The 27,241-nt window shown below is 43.6% G+C and overlaps 1 protein-coding gene across 1 annotated transcript in view; it reads right to left on the reverse strand.

The window, feature by feature from the left end:
- Positions 1 to 485: 485 nt before the first annotated feature.
- LOC146805863 (proteasome subunit alpha type-5-like) overlaps positions 486 to 27,241 on the reverse strand; it is a 62,120-nt gene continuing 35,364 nt past the window's right edge. Inside the window, exons 7-10 of the mRNA XM_085623191.1 lie at positions 27,056 to 27,158; positions 19,547 to 19,633; positions 18,790 to 18,905; positions 486 to 1,533 (exon numbers count right to left, since the gene is read on the reverse strand). Of these exons, the coding sequence (XP_085479317.1) occupies positions 18,828 to 18,905; positions 19,547 to 19,633; positions 27,056 to 27,158 (268 nt within the window). The 3' untranslated portion in view covers positions 486 to 1,533; positions 18,790 to 18,827. The remainder of the gene's footprint in view (positions 1,534 to 18,789; positions 18,906 to 19,546; positions 19,634 to 27,055; positions 27,159 to 27,241) is intronic.

Here is a 27,241-nt window from a genome sequence, read left to right on the forward strand (position 1 = left end):
ACATCCAGCTAGTGTAGACACCAGTAATTATTGTATGTGCAAATAACTATGCATTGCACTGAACTTTTCCTAACACTATCTTCACTCACCGAACTTGGTTTAACTTGGACAACCTCATGCGACATGCACGGATCTTTCGCAACACGCGAAGTACTCCACCAATTTCCATTAGACAATTTAACTGCATTTTTACGCATATCAACAATTTGTAGCGAATCAAGAAAGATATATATATTTTTTTTAAACGGGCACGGCTCTCTGCGTTTAGGGAAAAGAATAATAAAATAAGTACTCACTATTGACTCGATGGCAGTAACTCGAGAATACCTCTCAACCATAAAAGAGGCAAGTTATAACACGACACAGGAAATTATAAAAGTCTCACAAAAGGTTCAGTGCGTGTCGCAAGGCTTCGCAGTAAACTTCGATGTAAGGCGTGACTCGTATCCCATCTTCTGTCGCCACTGAAAAGACGTACAGGCCGGTAGAGATTCAATGTAGATGTTTATTAAGACATGCAGAGAGCCGCCCCAAGCACCACCAAAGTCCTGTAGGCAACTGTCACTCTACACATTCCAAACAGGCTAAAGATAACATTCCACATTATATCACAGAATGTGAACGTGCTAGAAACCAGAGCACATCACCACACACTGCTAAGTAACAAAACGTGGCGTAGCAGGATGCCGACCAGGAGTGCTGAAGACCCCTACTTTAAAGATCCACAACTGCCCAGTAGTTCCACGTTTTTGATTCTTTGCTTCTGGCGTGGCATCAGCGAGCACCAAGACAGATTAGCAGCATACATCGAAGATCTTTGGAGATTTTGATTGTTGCTAGGGGAATCAATGCATGTTAACTAAATCAGCTGTAATGGAAATGAGATTTATTGGTTTGTTTGGAGGGTAAAGAGATGATGGACTAACATTAGCTAAGGTTGGTAGAATGTGCTACTGTTTAGTATAATCATTTGTGTATCTTATTTAAGATTTCTTGATTATTTTGGAGAGGAGATGCTCGTTAAGTGGTGAATTAGTTTTGGTTTAGGTGATTGGTTCTTGCTGGAATGTTCTTTTGATTGTTGCATGTAGGTGGTATTTCTATAGCACATACCTAGACTAAAGGCAGCAGCAGCACAGTACATTGCCAAAGAGCAGCATAAAGTCAACAAGTAACAAGCATTTGCAATGCAATAGGTCTCGCATTTACTCGAGTTTGAGCTATTGGCATTGTAAATGACAATGCCTTTTATTTATGTTTTGGTTTTTAAAACCTAAATAAAAGGCATTGTCATTCACAATGCCAATAGCTTAAGCTCGTGTAAATGTGAGACCTATTGCATTGCAAATGCTTGTTTTGCTCATTGTCCTACTGTAAAAGGGGGAATAACTTTATGAAAATCAGCCTTTGCCTGGTGTCAACGGGAAGAGTTCAGTTCGAAGTGCTGGGCTTCCGACACTCTATACATGAACGAAAGCAAGCCCAGGCGTCATTCGCTTTGCTGGACCTCATGACTGAAGAGCTTCCTGAGTTCTAAAAAAAAAGAAAAAGACACCCAAAGTCACCATAATCATGAGCGGAAGAGCCTCAACCACCCAAACGAAAATGCCCAGAAAAGAAAGACTGCAGAAAAAGCATATGGAGAAAAATGTTTCGGGGAAAATAAACAATTATTACACACGGCTGTTGAAAACTTCACATTGCCCAAGTGTAGGACTAAAGGGCTATGTAACAAAAACATTGACAACAGTAAGAAACCAATAAACAAGAGAATATAAAAGCATACCACAAAATGTAAATAATGTACTGCTTCAGATAACATAACATTCAGTAATTGTAGACAGGATTTATACAGTACTCATAATAGATGGAAAAAGACAGCCGATTACCAGGACTCAATAAAAAAAAAAAATATACACAAAAAATGAGTTTATTACAAAGGCTTTATTTCTCATCTACAATCACACATCCGCCTGTTGCAGATAGTACTACTGGTTAAAGTATTTAATTTTTTACCCCCTGCTTTTGTAACTGAGATCTTGAACGTAAGTTCTGGATCAAGGTCGAACACAATTTCCTGTATTCATAGCACATTCATAACCATGAGTGGATATTGTAACTATGAATTTGTCTGACCACACACATATGTATATAGGTACGTATTTATGCAGCATAACATTCTAGTTGTAAGTTTACTAGCATCACTTGTTAGCGCTATTTGGCGTTATGATAAATTAAGTTGACCAAACCTTAAAACCTCCCAAACCATATTCGCAATATGGGTGCAGGTGGCTAAGGGCAACATATTCTCCCTTCCTGCATTCCAAGTAAGCTGGGAAAGAGTCTGAACTTGTGATGGGGAGCTATAGATGACCTTTTTCATGAGATCGGAAAACCATGGTTGTCTCGCCCACACTGGAGTCACAAGAATGAGCGTACTGATAATTATATGTACATCAAATGAGACAGGTGAAAAAGCGTTAGCAAACATTTAGGACCATCTCATTGAGAGCACATTTCCATTTAAAAATAATGTAGAAGCCTGAGCATGAAGTCTTTGCATTTTTCTTTGAGACAAAAAACCTATTGATGAATATTTTAAAAATCCTATTTGTTATTCCGCTTGTTCCTCAACTTATGGTCCTCTGATAGGAGATGATAAGCAATGAAGTGAAAGTTGCGAATCAAACCCAACCCCAAATCTCCTGTGCTAACACTGACTGGGGAAATGTCTTGCTCACCCCTTCTTGTGCACATAAAGCTTTGCAATATTACATCTGTGAACACTTGCGATACACATCCTAATACTTACATTTTAACACCAGCTACGTTGTCTCAAGCTTTAACATTTTGATTTGTTGCACTGCCTCTTTGAGACTCTATTAGCCCCCTTGGATAATCCAGGCTGGAATTCATCTGCTGCATTGGTCAATGCCAAGACTGCATGAGTTCCACCAACTCAAACATTGGATACTACCAATCCCTACTTCCTCAATTTGTCTCATTTGTAGGGGGAATATGAAACCAGATGAACGCATGATGCCATCACACCCAACAGTCGCATAACTGTCCTCAATGTAAGAGACTGAGATACATCACAAGGAGAATATGTTTCTGAAAGGTCAGTACTCTCTTAGGTATTGCAGTTGCTTAAACTTTCTATGTGTTTATATATGTACACAGAACCTTTTTTATTTAGGAGGTACCTGGCAATCTTTTTTCATATTTACAGTGCAACCTAGTGTGCATAACAACTATAGGATACTTTGCTGGCAATCAAACCTTAGACCTCCTAGGGTTAAAGCGCTTTCTGTGAAAGGCTATGATTTCAAGTATTCAGGTTCAACAATGTAGTCGGGTATCAATGCAGAATTCTATTAACTAATGTTCACAATGACTTCAAATGTAACTTGTCTGCTTCTGAAATCGAGACCAGAAACAGATTAGCAACAAGCATTAGCATAGCCAATACTTCCTGCATTTTGGATCTTATAAGTATTTAGCCATGCATCACATTATCCTGGGTGCTACAGCATCTACTGTTCTTTAACGTGGAAGCTTTGACACTAATAGGCACTTTACAGCACTGCATCAAGAAGTACTTATTTAAAGTGTTATTTTTGTACAACTGGTATTCTGAGCTCAAATATCTGGAAGTACTTTTATACGCGATAATGTAGAAAAAAAAAAGTGTCAGTGAAATAAATAATTTGCCTGATAATTTAAGCGAAGAAGCCACAGAACAAATAGAAAAAGATGCGGATTGGGTATAGCACAGAAACATCAGAAATTTCTCCAACGTTATTGCAACTCTATGGTAATACATGAATTCACCCCCGACCAAACCAAAGACTAGTGCCGGCGCACTAGAGGTATGGTATCCGAGGACACAACGCGACCTGAGCTCAATGTCTAAACATCGAAGCCACGAACATTAAAAATAACCCCTACTCTGGCAGGATGAATGACCGAGGGACAGCTTTACCCCCTATTTATGTCTGACCAATAAAACAAGAAACAAAAAGAAATTAAACCCTACCAATATCAGGGACAAAACCAGTAACATTAAAGAAACCACTAGCCATCCACATACATGTTGAATTACCATGTGACAATAAGTTTATTTAAAAAAAAAAATTCAAAATAAACAATTGAGATCGCTGAGAAAGCAGGTTGACCAGAGACACCATTACAATTGAAAATATGTATCACACTATCAATGCATTACCAACTACATTAAAAACCCAAATCATCTAGTTACAAAGCCAGTTTAACTAGGTCCTGTTTGTGAAACCAAACAGGACCTAGATGCGACCAGTGAAAATAGTAACGGGCAAAGATAGCCAGGACCACGGCCGAGGTTCTGCCGGCGGCACCAGGTACTGCCATGGATGAAGGGTGCAGAGCCCTGACCAATTACAGCCACAAAACCACTCTGTCCTGGCTTGACCATGAACACTCTTGTACTAGTACTCGTGCCGTGGCACGACCAGTGACATTCACAGAAACTGTGTGGGAGCCTGGCAGGTATCACCTACAGCCAGGCCCGTGGCACTCTCCAAATGCATCTTGCTGGGTCCTACGTGCACACACACCACATGCAGGAAAAACATCTTTAGCCTTAAAACAGTTCATAACCATGATAAGAACGTAAGGCACTCCAAAGGTATCTGTGCGAACAGTCACCTATAGAGCATATAAATTATAGTTTCTGCCAGGGTGAGGGTCACATACTACATAAGGGTTTGCAAACTCCCAAGAGTGGGAGCACGAACACTTCCGGAGGACAACGGGTCACTCACCTTGTCCCCAGCACGCAAACACCCATAGCCCTATGACACCAACTCCCAGTGTACAAAGTATATCAAGGCGTCCTGCGGCACCTTGATCTCCTGGACCACAGTGGCGAACAGCAGCTGCAGCCCCGGAGCCATGCTGAGAGCAAAGATAAGACAAGTGAGCAGCGAATTTACCGTTCCCGTAGTTCTAAATGGTTGCACTGAAATACATTACAACTGCCGCTGACCAGCTGGCTCGGTGAACCTCGACCCAGGCTGCAATGGCAATAGAAGACAGGCTAGACCGCCCCTGCCTTTCCTTAAGCAACCGTAAAAATCTGATACTGGCCACAATTCTGCCACTGTCTGCTGGCCAGAACGAAAACGATGAAATAAGTCCCTTCGATAACAATTTGAAATAAAATGTCGCACAATTATACATATTAGTTTTATTTTAAAAAATGAATGGTGATTTAAGAAACACACAAATAATTTTTATATCAACACTAGAAATGCATTTATTAAGTAACGAAAAACACAACATAATGCGCCCACTGGTTGCTCGCTTTGCACCTGCACACAAAACTGAAATGCAAGATGGGCGACATGTTTACACGCAGTTCAATGTGAACTGCATACTGGTTTTGCTGTGGTTCCGACATGTCCAAGTCTCCTCACAAACACACCGATCACGATGGGGATTAAATCATTCTAGCTATAGTATCAAGCATTTTCTTTTCTATTAAACACACGGAGGCAACTGGACCAATGGTACAATAAAATGCAAGCAGCTATGGGCGACAAAGCGAAACATGCACACGCCGAAATACGAGCATGAAACAAAGGAAACAAGCATTCGGCCGCGCGGCCGAAAACGAAAGTAATAGCGATCGCGAGCAAAGCGAAAGTGATCGCGATCGCTTGGACGGGAGCGCTGTGTGGCAAGCACGCGAGTGGTGCGCGCGCAGCAGTGATTGGCGGCTGTGCGCGTGCACGTTCACGTGCACTGTAGCTTTAGGCCACGGCAGCACTTTGAAAAACCCAGTAATAAAATGTCTCTTTCGAGCCTTTGGCTCGCGAGACCTAAAAAAGGACATGGGGCTGGGTTGACAGTGGTTAATGTATTGTGATGTAGTTTTCTTTAGAGGAGATTCTTCAACTATTTTATAAATTGGATAAGCGTTGGAGCAGTTCCAGTGGTATGGGTATGTTCTAGCTCTTGGGTGCACACATTTAAAAATAAAATAAGGTCTGCCCAGCTCCCCCAGGGGTGTCATCTCTCGACCACATGCTGCCCTCAAAAATGACAGACGGATATATCCTCTGCATGTAGATCTTGGAACTGGGATCTGGAGTCCCAACTCACTGCTGAGGAATGGGAGCGAGCTAAGGCACAGGTGCAAGAGGCGCCAAGCAATGCCAGGTTTTAATATCTCTTTTTTACTACATGTACAGTGTATCTGACACTGCAGTGTCTTCATAGGGATTACCCAACGCACAATGCTGAGTGTACGTGCTGTGGGGTGACCCCGGCCACATTTGCTCATGTCACATGGGATCGCAGGCAGATGCAGCTCTTTTGAGGTGGAGCAGAAAGACAGCACTGAAGGCGGAGACAAGCTGGCATTGCCTGTTTGGTCAGCTGCCTCTCCATAAGAAAGGCAGAAAAATGCAGTATAGGTTTGCCTAACTGGGACTGGTACTAGATGGCGTATTGTCATCCACAGGGCTAGCCCGGCTCCTCCGATGCATACTAAATGGTGGACTGATTTCCTGGAGTGGGCAGTGGCAGAAGACCACGGATTGCAGAAAGTCAGCTCGGATGAAAATGCGGACCATGATTTGGAGCTCTGGAGTGCCTTGGCAGACTGTCTGGGAGAGGACGACAGTGATGACTTAGTTCTGCTTCAAGCTCACCTGGAGGCGCGAGCGCTGCTGCTTACATATTATAGTGGCTGACAGCCAGGAAACTGGGAGCTATCCCTGAACTTCCCCTTTTGATCTGGGATAGTCATGCTGGTTAGACACAGGTTCATCTGTTTCTGTGTGAATGTGTTGTCTGCAACTCCCGCCCCCCCCCCCACCCCACCCCCTTCCACTTATGGTTCAGTCCTCCTAACTGCCTCTCGCAAGGCAAACTGATGCACAAACCTACTGTATCAAAGAATCTGTGTTTTTGTTTTTAGGATTTGTTGCATAAGTTATGCTTTCTTTCCCAGCCTACTGCACTACAAATCATGTATGGTTTCTGCATCCGATAGGGTCCTGGTCGCAGGTACCCAGGTCCACGAGAGATGGGGGGCTTCTCTGCAAGACAGAGGTGTTTGTTGTGATACCTTTGTAAATGATGCCGCAGATTCTGAATCAGGCTGGCAAGCACATCCAATGCATTTCATAAGTACATTTGGCAAACAGGGGTATGGTATGGGTATAGGGGTGGTTATAGCATCCCCTAAAAAACGCATTCTGTAGTAAATAGTTTAATACAAGTGCTTTCAGTTAGGTTGGGTGGTCAGATTTTTTACATACGCACAAGACAAAAACACACACTCGCTCTCTCGTTTGTTTTGAAGGTCTTAAAAAAATGTTGGTTAGTTTGAAAAATATTGCATTTGAAGTACTCCCAACAAAACGCAATGCCCCTTAAGCTCCCCTCATGCCCTGCTTCTCATTTAATTTATTTTCACAAGATATGCCGGTGGGATTTTTGGGAAATTTGAAGTTCAAACACCCACCCACAAATTATACCCCCCTCCAATTACTGACCAAGCTATGCCCCCTGGTAGCAAAATTATACAGTCATGTTTACCATGCTAACAGGATCCTTTAAACTACAAATCCTACGACAAGAGGGTTTGCATTTAATTTAAAGAAATAATCAAAGTGATTTATAACCAAAATATTTACACATACCAGATCCTCAGTACGACGTCTAAATAAGAACCTTCAAAGTGAGATCATATATCGGGGGAGGGGGGCGAGAGTTAGAGGAGGCGTGCTACAGAGGAGCAAAGGGTTATAACACAAATAATAGATAATAAACAATGTGTTTTTATATTGCGCCTCACACCAGATTTGCCATAATTTAGTGTTGTAAATAATTCAGTTTATCAAGCTTAGTAAGGTGAAAGACGGAATCGGCTAGTTTGAGATTCAAACTTGTGACCTGTTAAGCAGATGTCAGCAGCAAGTGCTTAACTCACCAAGTTATACTGCTTGCCAATCGTGTCACGCTGCAGATAGATATGGCTTACTTAGCTGTAAACAAACACCTGTCTAATAAATTTCAATATTTCCTAGGAAAGCACAAATGTACCTCTTCTTCGATAACAATTCAGCTTTCTATTAACCAACTTGAAAATGATTTATTTAAATCCCCAATACATGGCTCATTGGGGGCACGACGATGAGTAGAGGAGTTAAGTGGCTTGAGACAGGACATACAAAACAAACACTGAAAACGCTATCAGTCTCGCATTTGTTTGAGTTAGACCTAGTGGCATTGTAAATGGCAATGTCTGTACCTATGTGTTACAAAATGTATGTAAGTGGTGTGTAATGGAATTATGTGTGTTGGTTTGGATTAGTTAGTTGTGTAATTGGGTGGCAAGGGACTGTGTGGTGTGGCATAGTTTGGAATTTGTGTAGTGAAATTATGTGGCATGGTGTGCTGTGGAATTCTATGTATAGTGAATATATGGTATTGAGTGTACTGGAATCATGTGGAGTGGGATTGTGTGTTATGGAGTGCAATTATGCGGAATGGTATTTTGTGAAGTGGTATATAGTAGTTTAATTATATGGTGTGCTGTTTAATATTGTGGCACAATGTGTAATTGTGTGGTGTGGATGAGATGTATGTGGTGTGTTGTGTAATTGTCTTCATGAGTTTTATTATGTGGTTTGTGTCGATTTATGTGGTGTGGATTGCAAATGTGTGGAGTTGAATTGTGTGGTGTGCAACTGTGTGGGTAGCTTTTCCAGTTTGGTGATGAAAAAGAATAAAAGGTAGGAGGAGCTAAGGTTCAGATCTGTGTGTTTGGGTGTTTAAAAAAAAGATCTAGAGCTATTGGTGTACATGTCTTTTACTTATATGTTATGGATTGGAGTGGATGTATGTAGTGTGTAGTGAAATTATGTGGGTTGAATTGCTGGTTGTGGCATTGTGTGGTGTAGAGTGGATTTATGAAGTGGAATTGTGTGGCATGGTGTGCAGTTGTATTAGGTGGATAGTAAATATGTATTTTTGAGTGTATTGGAATTATGTGGAGTGGGATTGTGTGTAATGGAGTGCAATTATGATGAATGGTATTTTGTGGAGTGTTATGTAGTGGAGTTTAATTACGTGGTGTGCTATTGAATTTTATGGTATGATGTTGAATTAGGTGTTGTAAATTGGAAATATGTGGTGTGTAGTGGAATTGTGTTGTGGGGTGGAACGGATCTGTGTGGAGTTGAATAGTGTGTTATAGAGTGAAATTACGCTGAGTGGAATTCTGTGGAGTGTTTTTATATGGATTATGTGCTATAGAGTTGATTGATTTATGTTGGGTGTATTTATGCGCTATGGAGTAGTGTGTAATTAGGTGGAGTTGAATTGTGTGGTGTTGAGTGGTATTATGTGGATTGTAATTATGTTGCGTGGTGCGGTTGTATGGATTGGCGGTGAATTGTTAATGTTTGAGTGAAACCAGGTCCAACCCAATATCAGCATTGTAGTGATGGGAAATGGTTGTTTGAGTGAACCCCAGTGCTCCTCCATTCTAAACGCTGCAGACAAACAGAAGGGCTTCTGGGCACTGGACGAGAGGCAATGAAAGCGCAAGAATAGGCTTTGTATATAGAGCTTCCTATTGCATTTAGGCCACTTCCCAGGCTGTTATTCTTACCCGTTTTAATGGTATTTTGTGTACTGTCCTGAGAAGGCTCAAGGTTGAGATAGCTTTTGCTCAGTTTCAAATGTATGCACTGAAGACGAGCCCAGAGGCAAGCACTTAACTCACTAAGCCATCTTCCTGGATTAAAATAAAAGCTTGTAAGGCGGTGCTTTTATTCATTTGCTGAGCACCAGAGTGAATCAACCCACAGGAGAGCTCGAAGAGATAGTTCCACCTTTCAGCTTACAGAAAGATGGACGTCCAACACAGACACACGCAAAGAGGCATTACATGTTTGCTATCAAATAGACTTGTAGGAGCTTCTTTGGGTACGAGGTACTACCTGTGCAGAGCTCTGCGAGTAGAAGTAAGGATCGTACCCATAGGGTGGTGACACACCTGCACCAAGGCAGGCTCTGCAGGCCGCATTCGAAGGCGCTCTCCTGAACACTGTGGAAAAGTTATCAGCCGCCTGATGCTAGAGCAGCTGAGCATGGGTTAATATGTGCAGGGAGCAGTCACCAGCTGGGTGGTGCCAGTCACAGTGGGCAAGTGTTTCTGGGACAAAAGATGCCTGACCTGCCAGAAAAGCTTCTGCTATCAGGGCCTTGAGCTCAGAGCTGAGGGAGCAAGGAGGCCCTGACCTCCGGTGCCCTGGGTGAAGTCACGACCAGTGGGTAGACAACTTCCAGGAGGGCAGAGGCTTTTGTTGGGTGGTACAGGGCATTGCTCAGATTCTCGCAGGAAAGGGCCTGAAAGTGAGAGCGGTCTGCCACAAAATGACTTATGACCTTAATATCCCACGCCGTGAGCGTGAGGGGTACACCACAGGTCACTTGACTGGAGCACTATTATGTTACAGGGGTAAGCAGTGCAGTACAGAAGATGTACATGGAAGGGTGGTGGGGTTAGATTGGACATTAAATAGGCAGAACCCTCTGAATTGGTCTTTCTCGGGGGCGGCATTCAGTATCCGGACTAACATCCACCCTCTCCACAGTACTCAGTACATTATGCTCTGCTGGCTCCCTACGAAGAGTAGTATGTGTGCAGCTCACTTTCTAAATGAACCCTACAGCTCACGTCCGTCTTTGTATATTCAAGAAGGGGGTTCTTATTGCCTTTCTGGAATGTAAAGTGCTCGGACGTCGACTTGATGTGAGAAGCGCTATAAAAACAAGCAGCGACGCAAGCGGACGGCAAAACAAGCAGCAAAGGCAGACGAATATATGGGGAAAAAAAACATTTTCCCAAACAGGAGATGAGGAAGGCAAGCGTAAGTACATTGTACTATATGGGTGCTTCTCAGCCTTGAAAGGAAGTGCGGTATCGGCTGCAGAAACGAGACAGAAGGCTGAAGAGCGACACTGGAATGCACCAAAAGTAAGTAGGAGGTGGGAATAATGTCGCTTTATTGATGACAGCAGGTCTTGCAGACAGCGCATGCGCGCGGACAGGCTCGACCACACCAAAACAAAAACACACAACAGGATTTGGATGGACCCAGATGCGTTCCGCTGGAACACTTACCCATTCTCAACACTTGTTGTCTACCCAATCAGGGCCTGAATTTCGCATCTGTGGTGCAGTTTCTGGCCACAGAGGCATTATTAGTGTATTGCTTCAAGGTATAGGAGCCAACACTGCCATACTGTTTCAGGTCTGGAGGATCAGATCTATGGTCATGAGGAAGGCCCCATTAAAGACCTGTTGCTCTATGTCAGGGGGTGGGTTTCTGTTATGCTTCAACCCCCCGCCTCCCCCCCCCATCATTCCTGAACTACTGTTTTTCACATTTTCGTCCATAATCTTCAAGGTCTTCACCCTTTCAGTCCGCCCTAACTATGGGGTTTGTGTATCTTTCCCTACTTACACTTCACGCTGGTCTGGTCAATATAGGCTACTCAACACCCCCTCCCCTACATACAAGAGCTTGAGGGGCCTATATTACGCTGCAGCCAAATGTTTGGGCAACACCAGGTATGCTGTCCGCCACTTTAGAGGCCACATTTGAAAGGACTTGGTTATCTCAAGGATGCTACTTAAAAACAGGCTCCCATCCTTTAAATAAAATCAATAAAATCCGGAAGGTTTCTTCAGCAATCAGTATCCTAAGGCACCTCTTCCCCACTTTCACTTTACATCTCTCCCTGCATAGAACTACCCTTGACATCACTTCCCATAAACAGCAACGCCTGAAACACTGGAATCACACCAGCCCCATCACAGACATGAGTCGAGGAAACAACAATCTCCACTTCAGTACACTAGCAGATCAGAATCCAGCACCTACGACCTCTCCCATCTGCTCTATCTTCAAGTGAAAGGGTTGGTAATGTGCTAACTGAGATTCCTTAAGTACGTCAATGATAAATTGATCTCATTAATGAAACAAAGTCAGTTAGGTTTGCATTGCCCTCAGCAGAACGTGTTCTCATTAACATCTATCTACACATTTTATACAGCAGATAAGCAGCCTAGTTGAGAAAGATCTAATCCTGTGCCTCGCCTCACATCCAAGAGTGCACCTTGGACAGAACACTCCACACACATACATCTCTGGGGTTATTTACTGTCTTGCTTTGATTTGGTACACATCCAGGTTTGAAGACTACATTTCCACTCACATCACTGCGCAACCTCAGGATGCTTTACTGTATGTTACCTCTTATTATTCAAGTGATCCAGAGCATCCACAGTTAGCTAAACTAATTGCTTCTTTGGTTAATCCTCTGCAATCCCCAGGGCCTGTTGTCACGAAACCATTTTCTTAGATTTCCTTCCAACTAGTTTCATTTTGCCTGAATCTTCTGTGACTGTTTAGCTAATAAGTGATTAGGTTTTTGTGAATTTCGCCGAAATTGTGGGGGTCATCTTTGAATTTCTGTGCAACGTTTTAGTGTAGCACTTGGAACAGGGTTAACTCCATCAGTAGCTTTTCAGACTCCCTGTAATCACATGTCATGGCTCCTATTGTGTTTGCATGGTTTTATTCTCTCAGGTTGCACTATTTTACCCCCTGCCCCCTCGATCACAAGTTATTTTCAAATAATGTTTCCAGTCAAGCTTTGCCCACAATGACCATGCAATCATAGGCAAAGGCACCCTTTCTAGAGGCACTCCATGCAGTTAATACCGACATCTCAGAGTTCCTGTAATGGGGGGGAAAACATAGTGTTGGACACAAGGTTTATGGTGTAAATTGAAAACCTCAATATTGTTCTGAGAAAATAATTCACAGCAAAACATAGTAATGCAGTGCCTCCCTCACTTTTCCTCTCAATTCATTTATATTTCTCACTCATCTCTGTTTAATCTGCATAAAACTGGCAGGGGTCAAGAATTCCCTACGTGAGTACATAGGTGTGAGACATGGTGTTGTTGGTTGAGGGGAGTGAAACCTCACTCAAGCAACAGCCTCAATCAGTCAGTGTGAACCACAAGAAAGTCACTAACTTATTCTGTGCTTAATCCTCTGTTAGCTTGGCACAAAAGCAGTCAGGCACTGTGCAAATTATGTATGCAGCATTTAAAACAGTAATAAAGTGAAATCCCATACCAATTTAGACAAATAGAGCAAATTTAAATAAAGTATTTGACACCAAAATGACAAAGATCCAAGCATTAGAACTGGAGTTATGAATTGTTAAAATGTAGAGTGGAAAATAGCACCTAAAAGATCAAAGCCTCAACTGCGGACATCTAGTCGCGCGAGACCGAGGCACAGTCGAAAGGAACTGCTGACCTTGATAGAGCACAATTCAATGTACAAAGTGGATTGGGCCCGCTCTTCGCTTACCTTTGGTCTTAAAAGTAATTTTGAAGAAAAAGGTCTGAAAAGGTCAGCAGGTCAAGCCAGCCAGCAATGTCAGAGGAGGCATCGCAGGATGAAGATTTCCAGGTTCTTATTTGGTAGTCAAAAATCTCCAGCAGGACGAGCCTGCAGGCTACATCTGATGAGGGCTCTCAGAAGGCTGGATACCGTTCCAGAGAGGAGCTGCTGAAGAGTATTTGCTGCTACAGAGATGAACGCAATGTGAACTACCACAAAGTCAGGCTGACTGGTAACACACATTTGACAGCCAGAGGTGTAGACAGCTTGAGTGCTGCGCTCCAAGCACCAGCTGCTTGATGGTGGTTTTATTAGGGTATAGAAAAAAACAGTCGCCCAACAGTGTTTTTCTTTTCTTATCAACGGTGATTGGAATCTTTTCATCATTTAGGCACACCTATCCTTTGACAGGACTTGCACTTTAATTCCCCATCACTTAGAATTTGTTTTGCATTACTACTTGCTGCCGCTCGCTACTGACGATGATGGTTATTAGCCCTGCACATTGTTGCATTATAAGGCTACACTAAGGGTTACCACGATTTTTGGGTCCTTCCAATAATCTCTCTCCATCTTGAAGTTCACCCTTTTATAAGTAATTCAATGGGGTTGAAACTTAAACAAGATAGTAGTGGACTATTTTTAATCTGATTTGTAACGGGATACTCTGATGCAGAGTGGTATTTAACAACATTGTATCCATATCAGTCACAAGTTTTGTACATATTTTCTCTGTATAGCACTTGAGCACTTTACAAACTCACCCTTTTCACCATCACTGCGCCGTTGCATTTTTTAATACTACTATATAATGCATTAAAAAAATAACTTTAACCTTATTGTTTTAAATTGATTTAATAAAATTGATTTGTGCTCAAACCAATCCTTAGAGACCACGGTTTTCTTTATTCATGGTGATGCGACTTAGGGGTGGATCAGCAAACAGGGAGGCCCCAGTCTCCTTGCTTCTCAGGGCAGACCCAAGTTTTGGATTTAGGCTATCTGGGCACCATTAGCACCACTTCTCAGGGTCCAGGACTAGAGGGGCATAGTTTGGAGGGTCAGGACTCATGCTGAATGGGTACAGGTGCAGGTTCAAGATGACTGGAGCCTTTTCTATTCCTTAGGCTCTGATCAAAAGGTCAGCAAACTAACCTTTGGAGTCACTCTGGAGGTCCTGGATTCAAGCAGCGTACCGTCCTTAAGCAGCCCTCCGTGTTCTATGCAGGTTCAGAAGTGAGCTGAAGAGCAGGTCTGAGGGTCCTAGTTTTATACCTGTTGCCAGCTTTAAAGTGCAAGAAACTTCAGGAGTCTCCAACCCCCCACCCCACCGAAGTGTCTGGAATTTCCTGCCACCCTGCCCTGCTCCCAAGATGTCTGGAGTCACAAAAAAGAGGGAGTGTGTGTTTGCCCCCCCCCCTCTTCTTTGCTGCCCCTTTTGTAGGGGTCAATTGTCCTTCCCTTCGAGTGATGTCCTCTGCGTGTGTTGAGGCAGGATCTTTAAAGTGTAAGTGGGGCTGTGCACAGCTCCGTCCCATCCTGCCAACATCAAGGCTCTCTATTGTCTCTCTGTAAAACAGGAATTCACAAAGGCCAACTGTGAACTACACCTAGTTAGGCACCCAGGACACAGGCATCAAATGGTTAGGTTTCTTCCCCCGGAGATGCTTGGAATTTTCTGCCTCCCTATCCTGGTCCCAGCTTTTCTGGGCTCACAGTAGAATAGTGTCAAACCCTTTATGACTCTGCTCAGGTAGATCCGTTGTGATGTGTAAGTGTGGCAGGTGACGGCTCCTTTACTAGGAACTTATAAGTAAATCAAAAGTGCAAATTGGGAGTAGAACAGTTTTACCATGTCTAAAGGAGAGAGCACAAGCACTTTAGCAGTGGTAAAGTGCACAGAGCGCTAAAAGCCAACAAAAAAGGGTTCAGAAAAAAGGAGTAAAGGCAAAAAGTTTGGGGGTGACCCTGCAGAGAGGGCCAAGTTAACAACTACCGTTTGACATCTCCAGCCTCTTCAAACACAGACTACCAGCACAAAGTTCTTCATGCCTAGGGGATCTATTCAGAGGTCTAATGGTATCTATTCAGGGACACACTGTACAACTGCCTGGAACTCTAAACTCAAAGACTCTTTGAAAGCTGAACCCATCCCCAGATCAGCGTTCGGTACCTTTGGAACGTTTCTCTGAAAGAAAGGCCAAAAAGAAACCACTCCTGTAACTCCCTTTTAGGAATGAGACCATATGGAACATGTGAGAAGTAAATATCACCTGCACTACAGTCATTTGTGAGACTACAACATGGAGAAGAAGAAAAATCCTCCCGACTCGAGAGTAGGCCAACCCATTGCACACTGAAAGCAAGGAAGCAGATCTACGAATCACCGAACAGGTTTCATACCTTCTAAACATCAGATTGTTTATTACTTTCAGCTATTGCCCTGTGGGTATGGGGCTCTCATCTAGAGGTGAAAGCAAGTAGTTAAGGACCATAGAAGGGTGACTCATCCAGCACGAAACAGGGCAGACAGATTTATGAGTTGCAGACCAGAAGATGGGAATACTGACAAGGCACCAACTAGCGAAGGCACACAATTGGGTTTCTGTGCGGTTGAGGACCGAAAGAAACTACCAAGGACAGGTAGACATATGGTATAGTCTCCACACCACAGACATATCATCACCAAGCTCTAGCTCACACCCTTTCAACGCTTTAAATCCTTTCATCTGACAGCATACGATTTCCAGATACCAAGCCAAAACTGCACATAACCAATAGAAACATGCATTGGTAAAGCCAATAGGTCTCACCTACGTGAGAGCTATTGGATTTGCCAATGTTTTTAGCCATGTTGCAGAGCAGCATAGCTTCTGTGCAGCATGGTTAAAAGTGTTTTTTAAACAAACCTTTATAGCACGTTTTTTAACCTCCCTGTGTCACATCACCATTTGCCCCCCAACTTTCACAGCAACTTTTATATAAATTTTAGCCATGCTGCATAGCAGCCATGATGTCTACAACCTAGCTAAAAGACAGTGGAAAAAGTAATAGCTCTAACATAGACAAGGTATATTGGCATTGCCAATGCTAGTTTGTAAAAATAATTTTAGAGCTGAAAGTACAGTCCTGACTCATTTGAGAAGGAAGTATTGAGTTTCATTCATCTTGACCCAGGTAGAGTTGATGCACGCCTTTTAGAAGCAGAACAAGACAGTTATTTTTACATACAGCACTAGCAGCTCACACAGTACCTCGAGTTCAGAGAACACACACGTATGCACAGAGTGTGTGCAGAACACATGCCCACGCTGTACAGAATCCATACTCATACAGCATGCACGTAATACACAAATGCACAGTGTATAGAATGCATACAGTATGCGCAGAACACACATGTAAAAGGAGCATAAAACAGAGAGAACGTATATATATATTAAGATTAAGGCAATTGGAATCCAAAATGATTGTTGAATTGGACAGTAAGACCCCGAATGGTTTGAATAACACAGATGAGATGTATCATTTTTTATAAAGAACATAGTGTTACACATTGGGTCTTACACATGACAGAAGAAGGTTTTTTTAATTAATGAGAACAATAACAATTTTTATCAATCTCTATTAATTTTTGTGAGTTTCCGTTAATTTGTGGTTTTATTATTCAGTAAAGGTGACTGTAATTCTTCTTCCCTTTCCCATATGCACATGATAACATCAGAAGGTTCTAGGTAGGTTTTAGCCCGAATTTTTACTTTGTTGAATGTGGGTTTTAGCCTTCTTTTACCTATTTCTTGATGTTGTTTGGATATTTATATGCACATATTTTTACAGTTTTTTATTGCACTTGCCCTTTATGGTGATCCATGGATGGATTAGGTAGTCAGCACTTTTTAGGCATGTAACACTGCATAGATTTGTCTGTTAATATAAGATCTGGTTGAACAATATAGCATTTAGGCTGTTATAGAAAACATGTTGGGACAGGTGTGCGATCAAAAGAGTAATACTTTTCTAAGCCTATGAATTGCTGCATTGATGGTTATATATCTCTTTACAAAAAAAGTGGAAAATCTGATGCTTAGACAACTTTACATGCAATGAGGATAAATGTGTTATTTTATACAAATAATTTTTATAAAAATCCTATTTATTAGCATATTTATTAGCTTTTAGAAGGATTTTAGGTATTATTATTTGGTCGCAAAATGCAAAACAACTGTCTATTTACAAGCATTTATGCAGTAATGATTTAGCACATGTTTAGAAAACAGACTTATCGCATCACCAATGTTTGGCAGTGTTTTACCTACTTTTTATGTCTATGCACCATGTGGTGTTGACACTCCAATCACTGTATAGTATTTAAAAACAATGACGAAAGTGTTTCAAGCTGACTTGTGAGCAAGGGGCTTTTGTAGCCCGAAATGCGTCAGGTTCGAGGTTGACAATAAGAATAAACTCCATCTAACCTCATTCGTTGGGTTTGCGTCTCTGTTCGCCATTGTTGCGGAGGTGCAGAGAAAATCTTCGTTGTTATATATATATATATATATGATGTGATCAAGGCCGTGGCAACACGGCCGAAACGCGTCATGCCTACTGACTCTAACGAATAAACCTGTTCGTAATACATTTTTCAGCGTGTGGTGGTCTGTACCTGTTCCAGCTATCTACTGGAGTCTGGGAACTCCTCTTGTTATATATATATATATATATATATATATATATATATATATATATATATATATATATATATATATATATATATATATATATATATATGATAGATAGATATAGAATAGAATATATGAGCAACACGACGGGAAGAAAAAAAAGAAAAAACAATAGTACCTCAATCACAGCACCAGAAACGGAAGGACCATTTCAGGATAAAGCAATCTGTACTTGGTCAATGCTCCGGAGGAAAGAAGAGGAACTGAAGCCAGCACATGCTGCCCAATTAGGAGGCAGAAAATGAGTGACAATGAAGCCAGCAAGGGTAAGCTATGGGCGGCGCCAAGCTCCTTTTTGTACATCTCTCATAAGCAAAGGTGCATGCGGTGTCGCAGGGAAGAAGAAGAATTTTCAAACATGCAAAACAATGAGGAAAAAACAAGACTAACAAAATGGTTCATTTTTTTCCAGTCTAGAATTATAATTATGTACAGAATCTTTAAGAACAAACTCCAAACAAACAATTGTGTTCGGTGTGGTGCATCCGCTCATACACCAGACACTAAAAATCACAGATAGAAAAGCAGCCCATGCACCCCCTCCCTCCCACCCCCGAGTGAATGACCTCACTGGGCCGCGGACTGAGGGGTGAGCTGCAGGGGCTCATATGTCTTTGATGACTTCCTCCAGCTCCTCCTTGGAGTACATGTGGAACAGTTTGCCGGGCTCCACTGTTGCAAGCTGCGGAGGGAAAGAAAGAGGAGGCAGGTCAGGGGCAGGACAGAGTGTGATGCAATGAACGCGCGGCCGAACCGCTGCGGCGGCTCCGCTGATGAATGCTTTCATGGGGGAATCTCAGCCTCACTCAGAGCCAGGCACTCGCCCACAGCTTAAAATAAACCACCGGTCCAGGAATAACCAGTGTCGGGCAGAATCCCCGCCCTATCCAGCAGACAGAGAGCACCTTGTCGCAGGAGCACGCAGAGCCGCACATGGCTGTGCAGCAGGGACGCACCTTCGGCCAGGGGCCTGGCGCACAGGCCGGTGCCAGACACGCTGTGTACCACGTGATAACCAGTACAGTACTGGGGTGAGGGGAGGCATATTACATGTGGGCGAAGCACTGCTTCCCAGGGGCTCAGATACAGTGATCTCCGAGTGAAGCCACGAGAATGTCAAGTGATGCTTCACAGAACACTCCCGCGCTTGGGCCCTGTGGGTCTGCACTGCTGAAGGGTAACAGTGGGGCCCCAGCAGCAGTTTACCCTCCAAACATAAGGTTTCCCCACTCTCAGGAGGCTCAGCCAGAACGGCGCAGCGACCGTCCAGGATGGTGGGACACGCTGCACCTGTGCAGTATCATTACATCCAACCACAGCTACCTCAATGTTGATGGCGTTCAGCTTCTCCTCCATCACCTGCTTCAAGATCGTCAGGGCAGACTTGATTGCCTCCTTCAACGTCATGGACTGCAACGAAACACAATTTAAAATCAATATCCGAGCACCAGGCTGCTAGCCATGGCCTTTCATTTAACAAATCTGACCATTCTGCATTCATTCCAACTGAAAGCACCCACTCAATAAAGATTGTAAGATTAAACCCAGGAGTGGACCCGCATTGTTATGCCTACATGGAGCGGTCATGCAACCCTAACGGCATCATCTCAGCACAGCAGCGCAGATGCACATAGCACTGCAACGACGACTATCACATGAACACACGCTCTAGTCAGTGCAAGGGCGCCCCTCAGTGCACGCATGTAATCCCAGCGAGCCGGGTATGCTGGTCTAGGCCCACATTTTTGTGTGGGAAAGTTGAGGCATCACTGGGCTGACACAAATTTCCCTTTCACTCACCAGAGGGATTCCCTAGGGTATGCCTCATGACGAGCTGGACTCGTCATGGGCACAGCGCGACTGTGCTCCATGACGAGTCCAGCTCGTCATGGGCATACAAGGGGTTAAATCCATCAATTGTGATGATTTTCAATTAACATTTCGATTAAGAAGGTGTAAAAAAAAAAAGAGATACTCTCTGCATTTACTTATGCACCTTCCGAAACAGATGGTGTACGTGCACAGCCAATCTTCTAATTTATTTTTACCAAACTGTTTCAAACGGAGCCTCTTCAAATATTGGTAATATTACGGGAGGGATTCATAATCTATACATCTTGTCCTCCGTGACAGTGGTCAGTTTTAACCTCACATGCTGCCATTTTAACGTTTCAAGAGAACAGTCTCTTACTAAAATCCTACAAATTTCCACTTGCACTTACACTCATACCTCCCTTTCCTCAATTTCCTTCTTCATTGGTGAATTTACTAATGCTCAATAGCGGTTCTTCCCTGGAGCTGTTGCAAGTGAATTATTCCCACTCTTCAAGATTGTGTTCCTCAGGGAGAGGCAGCCTGAATCCACGAAGCCCTGTGCCAGCTATAGTGCTCCCCTGCAGCCACAGCCACTGTAATTATGTGGCAAGGTTGACTAAATTATGCAGCAAGAAAGATCAAATTATGCGGAGTAGCACACCTTTTATCATAGTTTTACTTCATTATGTTGTCTTTTTAGGTCACGCCTAGAGTTGCAGTGCGAATGCGCTACCATCGCTTTGTGAGGCATGCAGTATATACTGTAGTGTAGAAGCTTCGTGGAAGCTCCGCCCACTCTCTGCCCATTGGCTTTTGTCTTAAATGCTGCCTTCCCAGGGGCGTAGGAGACACAAATATTCTGGGGGGGACAGGGACAACCTTGTGCACTTTCCAGTGACCCTATACAAATCACCGCCCGTTAAACAAATACAATTGCATACTTTCGAAGTGAAATATTGAGAAAAGCAGGCATGTAGTCACAGTTTGCATGTATGCTTTATTGTTATTTACATTCATATAGTAATGAGACCAAATGTTTAAAAAAATATATATATATGAATCTTGCATCTTAATGCACAAAGCAAACAAAGGCCGCTGACTTAGGGTGGGGGCGTCGTGTTTGCAAGTGCATTATGGTTTGAAAAGTACCTGCTGCTGCATTCCTGGTCTCCAGCAATTTTCAGGCAACAATAAAAATGTGAAGATAACTTTGGTGATTAATGTTCTTTTTTTGAGAGATCGAAGGCTTGCCTAGTGAAAGTTTTAATTCAAAAGGTCAGTGAGTTACTGCTTTTGTCGGAGATATTCTTTTGGTATTTGAAGTTTATAAGTTAAAATCCTAACATTGAACAGTGAGCTATTAACCGTCATCAAAGAGCTGCATAAAAACGTCAATGTATAGATTAGAACGTTATGATTTTTCCCCAGTCTTTCCCTATCCTAATGTTGGAAAATGGGTTCATTAGGATAGAAATCAACTCTGATTATTGAAGAGAACCCCCCAACCATGGTGTTATGTTTTACATTCTGAGTTTGTGTTTCTCTAGTGTTGCAAAGCCGCCCTGGGCACTCCCCAACTTTTTGCTGACTGGTACTGGTGGTACCTGACTGACTGACCCTGGCCTCTGCCTAAACAGCCAGTGCTATTCTGAAAGAGGCACTTAAAAATACAGTGAAAACACCTACATACACTAGGGTGCACTATGGGTTAGGGTACCCCTAGGATTGGCATGACCTCTCCTATAAGGCCCTAGTACATAATAGGGCAGGGGGATTAGAACTACTTTTAAGTCCCTAGAATATAATAAGGCATGGCAGTTTAGAGGCCAGCAGCCCTTTCTGCGCTTGCATGTGTGCACTGCTGAAGCCTGAGGTCAGTTTAAAAGTAGCTCTGTGTTATAGGGCTGCTTTTAAAATACAAATTGTGCCCAAACTCGACTTTTGGGTTTGGGGAACTTTACAAATTGATCAACTACAATGTTGGGGCAAAATTAAGTGGAAAAATGTTTTTCACTTAACTATGGCTGTATCATATTTGCCACATAATACATCATCTGCTGCATAATCTAACGATTTCCTCCAAAACAATTTTGTAGCTCAAACGGATCCCAAATTACTAAAAGAAATGTGACTTGTGTTGCTGTGAAGTTTAGGGCCCTTTGCAAAGGTTAGTAAAGAAAACAATTCCTAAGAAAACAATTGGTCCCAGACACTCAAGTTAAAACCTGTAGGAGAGTGTAGTATGCAATCAATTCATACAACCGAAAATGTATAATGTAAAGGCACATTCAACAGGGAAATCTCATAGATAAGAGGCCAACCAAAGTCAATTAAATTGCAAACATCAATTTATTTCCCGCTGAATCATATTCATAAAATGCAAACTTAGGGGCTGACTACGATGGCAGGCGGACTTCAGTACCACCGCCATCGAATCGGGGAATGGGACCGCTGGCCTTCAAGGTGGAGGCCCCACGATAGGCATCACAATGCGACTGCCACTACGGTGTTTGAAGTGCCTATCTCTTACATTGCAGCAGGTGCTGCTGGCTGCATCATCCGCCGCAAAGTAAAAAAAAAAGGAACATGTTAAATATATTGGTGCCTGCCACATGGTGCAGTGATATGTTGTAGGGCATCATAGATGCCCCCCAGGACCCATGTCTGGGGGCCAGGGGTAAAGGGGCCTGCTACAAGCCCCCAATGTCCCTTTCGCCAGCATTTCCATGGCAGGTGAACCGCCATTGATAAGCTGGCGGGTAAGGGACATCGTAATCCCTGCTGTGGTGCATGGTAGGCACCACCAGCATTGTAGGAACCACGAGCCCCTCCGCCACACCGGCGGGCTCAAGAAGCCCGTCGGGTGCGTGGTGGTTGGTCTTTCCGACCGCCAAGTAACCACCCGCCATTGTAATATGGCGGGCTGTGATGCAGTCACCAATGGCGGTGGGACCGCCACCGATGGGGTGACGTGGCGGTCCCACTGCCATTATAATCGCCCCCTAAGTTTGGTGTGCATGCAAATCCTACATTGCCAACCACTGGCAAGTTGCACTGCTAGTGCTGGAAAAAGGCCAATGGAGGTACCAATGGGTGAGGTGGACTGGCCTCAAGGGTCTTGTGACCTCAGTGACAGATTCACTGTCGATCTAGGATGTGCTTCTTCATATGCCTGCCCGTAAGACTGGAAGTGAACTGCAGTATGGATTGTGGTGGACAGGTCCACCTGCGGGTGCTAAGACACCTGGGCTTCTAAGGTCTATCGGGCCTTCTAAGGTGTAGCATCGGAATAAGCTATGTCAGGATGTGTGGTATGGTGAACTGGTCATGAAGGTCTGAACATGGTTCTCCAGTTCCAAATTCAGCAGCTCTGGCCAGAGTGCCACATTCTCTCCCACACTGAACACCATACTGCCCCACTGAGAGAAACTCGCACTGCCTTCAGCACAACTCAGTTGTGCTGCGACTAAATTCAAATTATGCACTAGACAACAGTAAAATGCTGCCTGAAAAAAAAATGAATAACACCCTGGAAAAAGCAAACACTCATAGGGAATGCAAGAATAAGCAAAGCATGTGAACTGTAATCAGAAAAAAACATGGTTACCTTAACGGTTTTAAACTCATTATTCAGAAATCAGTAAGTGATTTTGCCTGAAAAGTTCAAGACATGGCTACAGGACCAGGAAGGGACCCCTTTCAATGTCCATTGCTTATATCCTTTCAAAATGTATGCAGTTTGGTTTAAAAAAGACCACATCCCCAAACACAGAGCCGCATTTTATAAGCTAAAATAATTAAAAAGTTGAAAACGATCATATTAAACGTTTCCATCAACCAGGTAGGGCAGTCCCTTTAGGAATGGCGCACTTACCCACCCTGGGAAAACAATGTTGTTCAAAGAAAGAAGATAAAAAGAAAGTAGCGCTTTCACTGGCAAACTCTGTAAAGTGGCGCTAATGTGTGTGGGTGTAAATAACAGTCTGGCCTGTCTGCTGTCCACTCTGTATTGCTTTATTTAGGTATTTAACTATTTTTTCCTCTCCATTCCGAGGTTTTTCTTTTCAATAGAAAACGGTCAGAAAATGAGGACATTTACAGCCAAAGTGTTCAGCCTTTTTTGGATCAATTTCACAGGGGAACAAATAAAGAAAAGGAGAGGCAAGAGAGAGTACCTTAAGAGCTGCCTCTTGAAATCAGCATGTAAGCAGGAGCGAGACAGAGACAGAAAGAGATGGAGGAATAAAGAGAGGAGGGCAGCCGCCATAGGCAGATCAGGAGTAGTGGACACGGTCCTTGCCATGAAGCATGAAGGAAAAGAGACAGCGTTTATTTTTTCTCCGTTCTCTACCCTTCCCAGAACGGCTGAGCCTTCCTGCAGCATAACAAAAGGCAGAGGGCGGGTGGCCTCTGACTCCAGGCAGGTCAAGTGCAGGGCCATTAGGTAGCGCTTTCGCGTGCTAATGGCCCCGCGATAACAGAAGGGAGAGGGGAAATTCCTTTGTCCCCTCGTCCCCCCCACCCTTGTCCCCCGTGTCCCCCCCACTCCAAAATCTGGGGGGGATATATACCCCGCGTCCCCCACACTTCCTACGCCCATGTGCCTTCCGATTGGTTTGGGGCTTGTTAGTCCCTCCTCATTCATCATTTGTATCCTTCCACGGCTATTGGCCCCTTTACTCCTAACACTATTTTCTTCCCCGTCTTCCCACCCCACCACCCCCTTCCTCAGTCTGTGACTTCTCACCCTCCCCCGACCCCCTCCCCTCCCTCCCGTTCGTGTTTTCTTGCCTGCCGGCACTTCCGTTTTCATCTTTATTATTGCCACCTTGAAATATGCGAGTTCAAGATGCGTGCTGTACAAAAACTTCTCGTGTTTAATGAGCTAGATCTTAATGTTACTCTAAATATAATAAGACTCTAGGCAACATTTGGGGTATGCATGGCAACTGACGCCTCTTAGTTCACAAATGGCATTGTTGTCGGGCGGGAGGAGCGGCAGTGTTTTAACTCAAGCTTAAAACAAGTACTTTTAATAACTTCATCTCAGTTCAGTGCTATAATCGTGTGTACGTAGGTGAAGAAATGCACTTTTTTGAATTCTGAAGACATTATCGCACATTTACATCATGTTTACTGTATGATAAACATGCCGATCATTTTCACGGCTCGCCCACTGGCTCGTATACGCTTGGCTCGTCTCCGGCTGGCTCTACCTGCTAATTAATATATTGGCTCGCGCACCTCTAACAAAGAGAGATAAATGGATACATGACAGTGAGCCCGGTAGATGGTAGAGAAATAAACTGGCGCAGACAAACAGACAAAGTCAGTCTCCATTGCCTCACGTCTGAATCATCACTTTCAATAACCTGGAAATCTGCCGGCAACTCCCGCATGCCCCAACCTCATCCCCCTCACCTATTCTTAGCAGAAGCGGTAGATTCAGAGGTGTGCCCTGCTGGTGCAGAGGAGCACAGCAGAGTCTGTAGAAGTGCTGGGATCCCTAGCCTCTACGGGCGGGCACCGAAGCCTTCCGGGTGCCTTCACACTCAGGATAAATGAATACATTTTGTTCTGTGCTTTAGTCGCCCTTTGTGAGCACTGTCTGGTATATGGAGCTCTGTGTTAAACACATTCAGAGAGGTGGTTGTGTACAAACAAACTAACAGCCACAATACCGTACGTTTTGAAAGTGTAGTTAAAAACCTGCTCATCGAGTACCTCATTGGCTGATCATTCCATGGCACTACCAAAATTACATTTGGACACATTTGCTCAACTGTAAAAAAACTCCCTTCTATGGGTCATTTAACAACTCGGGGCTTTGGTGTTAGGTAACCTACTTTGGATGTTGTGTAAAGGAGTAAATACAAAAATGTATGCAATGAAACTAAGCAACCAGTACTGTCTAAAACACTGTGAAAACTGACACGCATTCTGCACACTTAACTAATAGCACTGGGCGACCTTTGAAAACTAGGCAATGAATACATTTTCATGTACCTCCGAAGCCCCCCTGGCAAACTTCATTGCCTCCCAGTGTTTGGGGGATAACCAAGACGCAGGAGAGCGAGTCAAATAGTCTAGAAAATGAAAGAGAAGACGGGATTCGGATTCACATGCTCCGATCGCGTTGGTTAGTCTGCAAGCACTACTTTTATTAATGAGTTTCGCATTAGTAAAGCACCACGGTGTGCATGTATGGAGACACTTCACCCATGAGGTACGTGCCAAATATTTGTTGACACAATCCTCACTTAGTGTCTTTTTCAATATATTTATTATGAAGTGCAGGACCTTTCCAAGGGATTTTGCACACTACATACATTCACTCCAAAAATAAAACGTGCAGGTAAAAAACATTGCCATTTACAATGTCAATAGCTCTAACTCACAAATACGAGAGCTATTTGCATTGCAAATGCTTGTTTACGGAGGTAAACACCCCCTGGGCAATGGTTTCAATTCTTAGTTCCAATTTAACACTGAAATCCAGCAATAAGCAACAGAAAGGTGACCGGTCAACCTTTGCAAATTGACTTTTACTGCACAGCAAAGTGTCGCTGTATTTTTAGTAACTTTTGATCCGCCTGAGCTAGAAATAATTTTTGGGGTAAAAACTTGCAAGTTAAGCAGTAGAGGATTTATTAAGTAGCAAATCCATAACTATGCGGAAAATTCAAAGGACGCAAATTTGCATAATTTCAGTGGCCTTGACAAGCGCCTTTTATACACGGTTAGGAAAAGAAGGGGATGGGGCGAGGTGGGGGTGCTTTATGTGCCTGTAAAATAATCTCATACAAGCGATCACAGCTCAGCAGTGCCACCTTGTGGGCAACGCCACGTTACTGCGTAAACCAGGGCCTCAGTGTGTCTATTCATCGATCATAATAAAACTCAATAATGTGAAAAGCCTGCAATGGAATGCGTGCTCGACGCTTTACCATCTGGATTCATGAGGGGGGGGGGGGGGGGGAGACTGGCACAGAACCGGAGCAGGGCAGCACTCCTTACCTTGTGGTACACCTCCTGTAAGGAGCTCTGCGCACCCTCGGAGGCAGAGCCGATAGCTCGCGCGTCACACTGGACGAAGGTCCCAGAAGGGTCCATGTGGAAGCTGAAACGAAAATGGGGCACGGGGTTAGAGTCTGAGGGGGTTGCGCTTGCCCCGCCAGCACGAGATCACTTACTGCTCTTCTC

The sequence above is a fragment of the Triturus cristatus genome, chromosome 8, assembly GCF_964204655.1.
Source record: "Triturus cristatus chromosome 8, aTriCri1.1, whole genome shotgun sequence".
Lineage (NCBI taxonomy): Eukaryota > Metazoa > Chordata > Amphibia > Caudata > Salamandridae > Triturus > Triturus cristatus.